We start from the raw sequence: 11,292 nt of genomic DNA, 5'->3' as shown, positions 1-11,292 counted from the left end.
GGTCGCCGCCGCTCCTGCCCCTGGACGCGCTGGCCGAGGAGGCGGCGGGGCCGAGCGCCGGGTTCCGCCTCACGGCGCTGCGGCGGGAGCCCACCGTGCGGCTGCAGCACGGCGCCAGCGGCCTGGAGCCGCTCGCCTGGTCCGAGGATCACCGGGTGTCGGTGAGCACCGCCCGCAGCATCGCCGTCCTCGAGCAGCTCAGCGACGTGCACAGCGGCGCCCAGGACATGGTGATCCACCGCACGGCCGTGCCCGCGCCCGCCGCCGCCTGCCGCCTCAAGGTGAGGCCGGCACCGAGCCGGGACCGCGGGGCGCAGCCGGGCCCGGGTCCCCGCCGGGACGGCGACGCGAGGCCACTTGCTGCGAGGCTCCCGTCTCGCCCCCGTAGCGCGACACCCTCCCCCCGGGCACAATAAACGAGTTTCTCTAAGGCTTCTCTAAGGTGACAGCGCCGTGTGTCCCCCCCGGGAGTGTGGGGACCCTGCTTGAAACACACACGAACTTAAAGGCAATGGCAGCCTAATCAAGGCTGCTAATCTTCATGAGCACATCCCGGGCAACGTTCCCGAAAAAATGGACAGTGAAGTTAAAAGCTTTTCCCCTGATCTGTGCTAATCTTTTAAGGTGTCTCATGCACAAGAACCAAACACATTCGTTGGTTGTTTTAACTAAGCATAGAACACATGAGTACATTGGGCAACAGGAGGCCTAATGGTGAGGTTAAGGTGTTCGCCAGTGCAGTTGCCTCAGCTATTAAATGCCCCGTAGTTACTCACTTTTAAAAGCATGGGAAAACAAGATGCTGTTGTGGATCTGAAGCTTCTTTCCCCAAACCACCATGATAACACAGAATAACTTGAGATAAAATATTGTCGCTTGACGATTTGAATGTTATTATAGACTCCTGAAGAACGTGGTTGAGAAAAGGCAAGTAGAAGAAGAGCCTTTCAGCCTAGTAGACAAAGATTTGACAGCTGAAAGTCAAAACTGGACAGTTTCAGGCCAACAGTGAAGCTTAAGCCTTTAACATTGAGGTCATTTTAACCACTGGAACACCTTAGTACACGTTGTAGGGGAGGATGCTCTATTCCAAATGGGAATCATCCAGGAAAGTCTTCCTAGGATAACATGCTGCAGCTTATTTAAGAGTTTTCCTTTTGTTGTCTTTCAGGTTGGTCCAAAAAAGGAAGTAGCAGAATGTAAGGAAAAGTTTGCAAGTTCTGTGGATCCAACGGTTAGTCAAGCTTTTATGTTAGATAGAGTATTTAATCCTGAAGGAAAGTCCCTGCCGCCTATGCGAGGATTCAAATACTCCAGCTGGTCACCCCTGGGCTGCGACGCGAACGGGAGGTGCCTGCTTGCAGCTTTAACCATGGACAATCGATTGACCATCCACGCCAACCTCAACAGGCTGCAGTGGGTGCACTTGGTCGACCTGACGGAAGTTTACGGGGAGCGTTTGTACGAAGCCAGTTACAGACTTTCCAAGGTGGATGCTCCCAGGGCAGAACTAGGAGACTTTGCTGAATTCCAGCGGCGGCACAGCATGCAGACCCCGGTGCGCATGGAGTGGTCCGGGATCTGCACCACGCAGCAGGTTAAACACAACAACGAATGCCGGGATGTTGGCAGCGTGCTCTTAGCAGTGCTCTTTGAAAATGGGAACATTGCAGTTTGGCAGTTTCAGCTGCCGTTTTTGGGGAAGGAATCAATTACTTCTTGCAATACCATAGAGTCTGGAATTAGTTCTCCGAGTGTCTTGTCTTGGTGGGAATATGAACATAACAACCGGAAAATGAGCGGACTCATTGTAGGGAGTGCTTTTGGACCAGTCAAAATCCTTCCTGTCAATCTAAAGGCAGTTAAGGGCTACTTCACGCTGAGACAGCCTGTAGTTTTGTGGCAAGAAATGGACCAGTTGCCAGTGCAGAGTATCAAATGCATTCCTCTTTACCATCCGTACCAGAAATGTAGCTGTAGCTTGGTGGTGGCTGCAAGAGGACCTTACGTGTTCTGGTGTCTTCTGTTGATATCCAAAGCAGGTTTGAATGTCCACAATTCCCATGTTACAGGACTTCATTCTCTGCCAATTGTGTCTATGACTGCAGACAAACAGAACGGCACGGTGTATACCTGCTCCAGCGATGGAAAGGTAAGGCAGCTGATCCCTATATTCACAGACGTTGCTTTAAAGTTTGAGCACCAGCTGATTAAGCTCTCCGAAGTGTTTGGCTCTGTAAGGACTCATGGAATAGCTGTTAGCCCGTGTGGTGCCTACTTAGCAGTTATTACAACGGAGGGCATGACTAACGGTCTTCACCCCGTAAACAAAAACTATCAAGTGCAGTTTGTAACGCTTAAAACATTTGAGGAGGCGGCTGCTCAGCTCTTGGAATCATCCGTGCAGAATCTTTTCCGGCAGGTGGACCTGACAGATCTTGTGCGCTGGAAAATTTTGAAGGATAAGCATATTCCTCAGTTCTTGCAGGAAGCACTGGATAAAAAGATTGAGAGCTGTGGTTCTACCTACTTCTGGCGGTTTAAGCTCTTTCTGCTCAGAATTCTGTACCAGTCAATGCAGAAGGCTCCCTCCGAGGTCATGTGGAGACCTTCCCACGAGGAGGCAAAAATCTTGATATCGGACTCGCCTGGGATGGGCAGCACTGAAGATGATCAGGATGAGGGAACTTCTAAACAAGCCAGCAAGCAGAATCTGTGCGACACAGGCAAGGCTATGGACGTGGATGACACTGCAGAGGATTCTCTTCCTCAGTCGGGTGACGTGGGAGGCCGTGAACCAATGGAAGAAAAACTTCTTGAAATACAGGCGCAAATAGAGGCAGTAGAAATGCACTTGACGCGAGAACACATGAAACGAGTGTTGGGAGAAGTTTATCTGCACACCTGGATTACAGAAAACACCAGTATTCCCACCAGAGGAGTCTGTGACTTCTTAATGTCCGATGAAGGTTATGAGGACAGAACAGCACGCGTAAGTGCACCTCTGTGTGATGGGGATTCCGTGTCACGAGCTGCTGCTGTTTCCCTGCTCTGCATCCCTCATGGAAACGTAATTTGGGGGTGGTGGGAGAAAGGGCCATAATCACGTAGTGCTTTCAGGTCAGCTTCTGCAGAGGACCCAGCTTAAGTTCTCCTTTCTTGCAGTTTGGAATTGGGGTGGAGGGGATGCCAATAGAGCTGTGGAAGTTTTGATCAGGTAAAGGGGAATAAAGAGTAAACTTGCCTAAGATTTTTGTAGAGTGTGGGAGAGAACTGCTGTTTATTCACTGCTTTTAATGAGCTTAGTTGAAAAGAACTGGTTGAAAAGATTATCAGTTTCTCTGGTTAAGTTTACTTAAATATATCAGTGTACAGAACTGAGCTTGGGAGATATTTCCTTCAGTCAGTTATACCTGCAATTGCATTTTTTTCTGAGTTACAGTATGAATTTCGAAGTTGTTCAATTGAAAATGCTGTGACAGCTGGTACGTCTATGCTTGTCAGTGTTGCATTAACCTTCAGAGAAAAGACGAGTTGTAGAAATTCAGAAGGTGATTGTGTTGTACGAGGTAAATCCTGTGACTTTACGCAGGACTGGAAGTAGCCAGTTGACTCAATGTCTTTGTTTTATGAAACGTAGATCTATAGCCTGAACCTGCAGGCATTTACTGAAAAATTACAAATATTATGAAAAACAGGCGTAACTGAATGCTTGGTGGGGACACGAATGCTTCCCATACTTGCAACACCATTACCAAACTAAAAGCACCACTGCAAGCACAACCCCCGAACTGCTGCAATGCATAGAGCAAAAGTGTGGCAGAAATGGGTGACCAGTGAATCCTGCATGGAACAATGGAGCTTTCGAATACAGATGTCAGACAAAGGTACCTTCACTGAGAAAATTGTGCTACGAGGCTCCCGGCTGTTAAGATTCAAGGACAGGAATGTGTCACATGTCTCTATTTGTACCTCTTTGTATGAATAGAGATGAGTTCTTTCCAGTACCTGAATCCTTGAATCACTTGGAATCTGAAAATGAAATCCACCTTTGTATTGGATCTGGTAAGGAACAGAGGAAACAAGCACCATGTCCATCACTGATGTAATGTGTTTGTTGCTGCTGAGCTCATAGGCAAGCAGGCCACAGCTGTGTGGTCCTTGGTAGTGCAAGGACCCTGGCAGAAGTGCTGTGTTTTCTAGGATCCTCCAGCTATTATGAATTATTATTATGAATTATGAAGGCTTGAGGTTGCTTTTCTTACCTTGTAAACAAGATATTTCCTTGTAAACCCATTTGAAAGCTGACTTTCAAATTCTATTTCATCTAGCTGCCACAGTTTAACAGTGCTTGGGATGTGGTTTGTATCTCCTGAAACATCCAAGACATTTAAGTAATAAATTTGATTGCATAAATGTGTTCTACTAGAGTATGTGTGTGTGTACACACACACACACACACACACACACACACACACACACACATATAAAATGAAGTTTATAAGGTAACTATTAAAGACATTCACCCATCTATCTTCCAAACAGGATTTTTGGGGGTATAGCCACTGTAATAGGCAGGAGAATTTGAAAGCATTGCTGCAACGCTCACTGGCATTCTCCAAGGTGGGATGATATTTGGTTCTCCCATGCTTTTAAATTTGCAATTAGCCTAACCTAGGGCTGCTCTCAAGTTCTGTAACCCTTCAATGCAGAACAGAGAAATCATAAGGAATACATGAAAAAAGAAAGTAGTCCAACTCCTTGGGCTTAGATTTTTGTGTTTTCATGCAGTGAAGTGGATAGATCTTTGCATCCTGTATCATATTCCGAAATCACAGTAACCTGAGAGACTTCACCTTTCAGGAAGCAGTTCTCTTGCAATAGACAGCGCTGACTGCTGTGTCTTCCCAGGTGCTGATTGGGCACATCTTAAAGAAAATGAACAAGCAGACTTTCCCAGAGCACTGCAGCTTGTGTAAAGAGATCCTGCCGTTCACTGATCGCAAACAGGCAGTTTGCTCCAATGGACATATCTGGCTCAGGTAATCTCTTCTTTAAGAGCTTTTGCCCTTCTCCTCTTTCCTCTGGATAGATTCCTTGCATTTAAATAGCTAACCTAAAACATTTTCCTAGTGTGGGAGTAAAAAAGGCACGAAGCATGTAATCCATGCTGCAGTTAATTGCACTTTTTTGCTGGCCAGATCATCCCCTGAGAGGGGCGGCACCCTAGACTGAACTTGGTTAGCTTCTTGGGATGATGTTTTCATGATAAAATGCCTTTGATCATCAAAATCTTTCTTCAAGTGGGAGGGTGGAGCGGGAGAAAGTAGAAGGGAAAAAATGAAGTGCAAGCAATCCTTTGGAATAGCAGATGAGAGAGCGTTTTCAAATGCTAAAGTAGCCAGCACACAAATCAATTTAACAAAAAGCAATCGGTAGGAACTATGCTGAGAAGTCAGGCACATTTTGGAACATCTGGGAAAGGAAATCTTTCAACACCGATATATTGATGTGGGCAATTTGTCCATAAAGACTCAATAAGTCAGTAGTCCTACACTTAAAAGGAATTACCATGTAAATTTTACCTAGCAGATCTCACGTGCTATTTTCACCAGGTAGTCACTACCTTCAGTTAAAGATGCATCAGTGCTTTCCCTGCACGATAACCTTCAAACATTTCCCCCTCTTCATTGCATGTTGCCAGTGAAGACGCTGGTCTTTTCCATAGTATGTTGATTTTTGGCTTTTTCTGCGTACGAAGTCGTGCATAATTGGGCATACTTGGGAGTTTTATATACTCTAGTTATTTAAATTCTGGTGTTTGTATGGCTCCTTACTGCCCTCACTCTCGGGAAACAAGGGTTCCTGGGAATAAAATCCAGCTTCAGTCAGAGCGCAGGAGCAGGAGACAAATACCCAACCATACAAATTGTTCTTTCACAGGTGCTTTTTAACCTACCAATCCTGCCAAAGCTTGGTGTACAGAAGGTGTTTGCTTCATGACAGCATCGCACGACATCCAACCCCAGAAGGTAAACGGTTCCGACCCGCTTCAGCTCTCTTACCTAACTTAATGTCTTTCCTGTTTTTATCTTGACCTCCAGCTTAAGTGGTTTTTGTTTTGGTTTGTTTTTTGTTTTCCAGATCCTGAATGGATCAAGAGGTTATTGCAAGGTCCATGTACGTTCTGTGATTCTCCTGTGTTTTAGAGAAAAGCTGTGTAAAGACTCAAAGTATTTTCTGTACCACAGAGGCTCCTTCCATCTTGATGGGTGTTGAGTGGAGGAGTAGGCGCTTTACTGAAGAGAAAAGACACTGTCCACAATTCTGTAAATAGAACAGTGGAGGATTCAGAAAATCCTTCATCCAGAGCCTGATCCATGCTCCAGGAACAGGAGCACATCTAGAAAACCCAAGTTCATGAAGCAGTTTGGAAACACCCTGTTGGAGCATCAGCAGTGAATTGGACACGTCCTTTTACCGAAAAGGAGCAGCAGTCTCCAGCGTTCAGTCTGAACTGGCCTTTCTGCCTGGCACCTGCATGATTTCCTTCAGGGCAGAAGAGAACAGAGGAGCTGCCTCTCAGATACTTTGGTGGGTAGAGAAGGCTTCAACTCGTGCTGTTTGTTGCTTGTTAACAAGCACGGGCCCTTGCTGCAGAATATTAAACTCAAAATAATCTGTGATTGTGATTTCTTGCAGAGTAAAGCATATGCCACTTAGAGCCACATGAAAGAAATTGGCCATTATATTAGTTTCATTTAAAGTCTAAAAGAATAACTCTACTATTTCTTGACAGTTGTAACAGTGTCTCAGCCAGAAGGCTAACACTACCTGCCTGGGTCAAATATGGATGAGTAAGAAGAATTTTTAAATAATAATTATTAAACTATTAGCAATTAGATTGAATACTAATATATATATATATGTATAATTTTTGGTGCTCTTAAGTCGCTTACCTTGCTTTCCTTTTCTGAATAATTTCTAACCACTTCCTAGCTTTTGCCAATATAAGTACCTTTTGTTTCACTTAAGTCTCTGCCAACAGGAATCATTTCTTCCAGTGTAATTTCGTTACCAAAATTTTCAATTGAATTGACATTTCTTGGTATTTTACAGAAATTTAATACACAACTAATATCTCCCAGCTGACTGCCCTTTAATAACAGTAAAAAAAAAAATTAAAATTTGTACAAAAAATGTCTCCTCTAAAGTTTCCATGGTTGGTTACAGAGTCTGGTGAAGCTATTCTGACAAAAACCTGCCTTAATCATCAATGCCCATAATATAGCATGGCCGAGCCCCCAAACTTACTCTGCTTTCTAACTGTCCTATAGGAAAAATAAAAGTCTTTTTGTCTTTAGCACCCAGTTCATCTGGGGAACAGGAGAATCAAGTTGCTATGCAGCATTAGAGGAGTAATTCCTCCAAAGTGTGTATGGTGGTTTGCTACAATTTGTCGTGCTAACTTAAAACCATGTCCTCTAATAATCCAATGTTTATGTATTTGCATTCTTAGAAGTCCCAGTCTGGACACTCGAGTGTGTGGCCCTGTCTGTGATTCATGACATTTCTATTTGTGTGTGAAATCTCTTACTAGCATTGGAGAAAAATCAAGGAATTCTCCTGACAGTATCAGTCTCCAACAATGCATGTGTGGATTGGTGCTTAAGTTTCCTTGATTTAATGACTATGCATATTTTCCTCATGTCTCTTCACCTTCAGTAGGAGCAGTTCTTTTCAGCTAACGTTTAAACAAGTCAGGTGTCCTTTCTGTTCAGTATTCCATGCGTTGAGCATGATAGGGCTTTAATTATTAATATAGTAGACTAGAACGGCATAAGCACATTCATCTGTAAAATAGTCTTCTTTGTAAATATCCCTGGAAGTGATACAATAACTGTATTAAAGAAATGTTTAGTTTTCTATTGCTGTGACTTGAAAATTGGAATGATTTTGGTGTGTCTGCAATGAGAGAATCCGTAGTTCAGGACAGCATCCCGTGAGACAAGGTCCGTGCGGCCCCGTGGGTGCCCCGTTCGAGGCAAGTCCTGTGCCCAGAGCAGCACTGATGTTCTCCTCCCTTCCTGCTCTTGGTTGCAGGGTGGTGGGAGGATGTTTTTATCACCAGAAGGTTGCTTCATGGCAATAGTGGTACCATTTTCACTAGAAGCTGCAAGTCCATGCCCAAGCAGCCCTGCCCCATTGGCCAGCAAGGTTCTGGTTCCAAAATCCAGTTGATGATGGAAGAGGCAAGAGCTTTCCAGAACTACAGGCAAATGCTTAAAAAAACAGTCAAAGATCATTTCTCTGATCTTGGTTTAGAGATCTAGTAAGAATCTGAAGTGTTTAAATCCAGCTGGCCAGAACATTTAATACATTATCATTGGGTTAAGGCCTCACAACTCCTTCTAGCAGTTCTCCAGCTCCCTGGACTGAGTTGAATGCTTTAGATATTTAGAAGCAAGTACATCTGCTTTCAGCATTAATGTTTATTTTCCTGTTTTTCAAGGTAGTAGATACTCAGTAAACCATTGCCAGTTTATTTAACCTGATTTATGACTGCTGGGAGAATGGAATTTTAAAGCCAGCGGTGTCGGCTTTGTCTGCATGCCAGTGGAGATCCTTTAGCACAAAGCTTTCACTTCTCACCCCGACCCATTCACAACGGGTAAAGAGGTATTGTGCTTTTTGTTTTGCTTTTCAAACCATCCCTGGTCTCCAAGTGTATTTTTAGTTAGTCTGGCCTTGAGTAGCATAGCATACCTGAGACGAGTAAAATTTAACCTCCAATATTGATCACATTGGATCTTTCTGCTCACTTACCTGGGCAGATTTCCTTCTGAAGAAACTGCATCTGTTCTGGATTCACTGCTGGCAGTTCTGGGAAGGTGGGGTTTAGTCCCATGCCTGATACAATACACAGAGCTGCAGCGACACCCCAATGAATTCTCTCACGTTGTCCCTTAGGCTTTCCTAATCAAATCCTGTTTTAATCCTGAGTGGAGGAGGAAGACATGAGCATCAGCACCCAGATCCCTGCTTTGTTTTGCTATTTAAGCAAAGTGTCTATTTACACTAGAGCTATCCAATATTAAGACCCAGGCTATTATGAGACACAGTTACATATGCAAAGAATAAATCACAACCACCAAATAATAAACCACTGGTTTCTAGGTGTGCCATTTTGCTTGAACAGAGCTGGGTGCATCAGAGAGAACTCCATGTGTGTTGCAACGAGTGATCACAATAAAGGGCTTGTTGGCCTTTTCTATTGGCCATTGGTCCTTGCCATCGAGTTTCGATTGCCCTTTCTTTCTGGCACTCACCTAGTCAGCATGTACTTAGAACTAGTCCAGGGCTTATCAGGAAATAGCAAACTAAAAAACTTGTTACCACGGAGTTCTAACCTAGTTTGTATTATTTTTGCAGCTGGAAATAAAAGCAGTAAAGAGTCTCAGGCTCAAAAGTGTTGTTAGTCATGGCTGAAGTCACATTTAGAACCCAATTTTAACCATCTAAATGAACCAGAAGAAAGTGGAATACTTAAAAATAGCTACCGATACTAGTTCTCCATCTCAGTCCCTCTCTAGTATTCCCTTTTGAAGCATCTTTGGGAACTTTCTACATCAAGCTCATAAACACACAATCTACCTTGATTGAATTCAAGACATATTTTTATTTTCCTCCCTCCTTTAACGAGACCTGGTACAAACTTCCCTGTGGAGGTGCCTGCTCCTTCACAGCTTCACTGTTACCTGCTAGGCTGGCCTAGCTGCTTTTCCCCTCCGCGCAAGTGAACAAGAACCACACGAGTTGGGTTGGGAAATGCAGACTCTGCCCGACCTGTCTGAAGATGCAGGAGTCTGAACTGAGCAACACGGATGATGGCTTTCTGCGGGAGTCACAAGTCAGGATAGTTTTTCCACAGTTTTTAGAATTTAGCATGTATGTATAGCAAAATCCGCAGAGCAATTGTCTTCCTATCTAATGGAGGAGGTACATTTTCATTTGAATTACAACCTATATTAATCCTTAGCTATATTCAGCTTGAAATAATGCAACATATATACCAATATCTTACACTGGAGATGTTCTCAGCCACTTGGTGTCATCTGGAATATTTTCATTCCATCCCTTTTTCACGAGGGCTAACTCTGTTTTTAAGCAGTCTTCATTCAAGACCTGGCACCGCTCGTGTTTTGCCACCTGTAAGCCCTGGCAGGAGAGTGACCCCAGGAGCGTCACAGCTGAACACGTGTCACTGGAGAGGCCTCTGTTCACAGGTGACATTGACTGCACTACAGCTCAGGACAAGGCGAGTAATTCCCTGTGCTCTCCTGCCTTCAAGGACTCCAGCAGAACATGAATATTGCAGTAGGAGTTTCTTCATCCCAGAAGATTCATGCACGGGTGGAGCCTGCGCAGGAGTCCCAGGCATGGCAGCCCTGCAGCCTTCTTAACACTGAACTGGAACCCAGCCCTGAACGGGGGAAACCTGAGAGCCAGCCCACTGGAACTGCTCAGAGAGGAGTTTTGTTTAATTGCTCCGCTAATCTAATCGATCTCTTCATGCATTTTTATTCCATGGTGGAGTGCAAGTGCTGTAGCTGGCCGGCCTCATGGCCACCAGGCCTGCTGGGAAGCAAATCTGGGTTTCAGACTTAAGTTTCTGGCTTCCTTTGAGGCCCCGTTCATGGACAGGTCCGACAAAGTTGCTGTGAATATGGATGCTGTGTGGACAGCACCTTTTGTAAATGTGACGCAGGCTTGGATGAATGTTTTGTATACTGAGAAGGTAGCACTGTAATCCTGCTCCTTTTTTATTCTAAATAAATACATAAAATGCTCATTTGTAATGTCTGTATTTTAGGGGCTGAATTCCTGGGAGGCACCCGGGGTGCCAGCATCCAAGCCCGGCAGGAGAGCGATGTCATTACAGCACTGGGTCCCTCAGCATGAAACAAGCTTCCCTCTTTACAAGCACTCCATGCTTGCCTCAATAATGCAAAGAGATCTAACGAGGATGCAGAGCCACAAATGTGACTAAATGCCTTCTAAAAAGTCACATTTTTCAGCTGTGACATTTGAAAGACTTCACTTGTGGGGACATAGCAAAGGTGAAGAGCGAGGCACTCTGTGCAGTGCCTGCAAAGAGGCAGCTCTTCTGTTCCACTTACAGGATTATTGCTACAGCAAGAGATCCAGTAGCTCATCTGTAAAAGGATAAATAACTTTTAGCCCAAGCTGACCAAAGCAGGTGAAAATGCAGCCCTTCCTTTTATTCTTTCT

At 44.6% G+C, this 11,292-nt stretch overlaps 1 protein-coding gene across 4 annotated transcripts; it reads left to right on the top strand.

The window, feature by feature from the left end:
* Positions 1-212: 212 nt before the first annotated feature.
* GTF3C4 (general transcription factor IIIC subunit 4) lies at positions 213-10,697 on the top strand. Of its 4 annotated transcripts, none has more exons than XM_026049205.1 (6): positions 213-281; positions 1,172-2,992; positions 4,912-5,042; positions 5,944-6,032; positions 6,145-6,594; positions 8,513-10,410. In XM_026049205.1, exons 1-5 carry the CDS (start codon positions 228-230, stop codon positions 6,207-6,209), a joined length of 2,160 nt encoding a protein of 719 aa, XP_025904990.1. In that variant the 5' UTR covers positions 213-227; the 3' UTR covers positions 6,210-6,594; positions 8,513-10,410. The 4 variants fall into 4 exon arrangements, with proteins under 4 accessions (XP_025904990.1, XP_025904988.1, XP_025904989.1 ...); XM_026049203.1 differs by lacking the exon at positions 213-281 and having other exon boundaries at positions 1,194-2,992; positions 8,513-8,679; positions 10,172-10,697; XM_026049204.1 differs by lacking the exon at positions 213-281 and having other exon boundaries at positions 1,194-2,992; positions 8,513-8,679; positions 10,169-10,697.
* The last annotated feature ends 595 nt before the right edge of the window (positions 10,698-11,292 follow it).

This window comes from Nothoprocta perdicaria, unplaced genomic scaffold, assembly GCF_003342845.1.
Source record: "Nothoprocta perdicaria isolate Ctin4 unplaced genomic scaffold, notPer1 scaffold_6, whole genome shotgun sequence".
In the NCBI taxonomy this organism is placed as follows: Eukaryota; Metazoa; Chordata; class Aves; order Tinamiformes; family Tinamidae; genus Nothoprocta; species Nothoprocta perdicaria.
Note: the sequence above shows the minus strand (reverse complement) of the source record. Positions and strands in the feature narration are given on the sequence as shown.

What these genes read in the sequence shown, in the direction of transcription:
- GTF3C4 (XM_026049205.1), top strand. Translation starts at nt 228, where the DNA reads ATGGTGATCCACCGCACGGCCGTGCCCGCGCCCGCCGCCGCCTGCCGC. An exon ending in ATGAGGACAGAACAGCACGC is followed by an intron (nt 2,993 to 4,911) that starts GTAAGTGCACCT and finishes GTGTCTTCCCAG; the next exon opens with GTGCTGATTGGGCACATCTT. An exon ending in AATGGACATATCTGGCTCAG is followed by an intron (nt 5,043 to 5,943) that starts GTAATCTCTTCT and finishes GTTCTTTCACAG; the next exon opens with GTGCTTTTTAACCTACCAAT.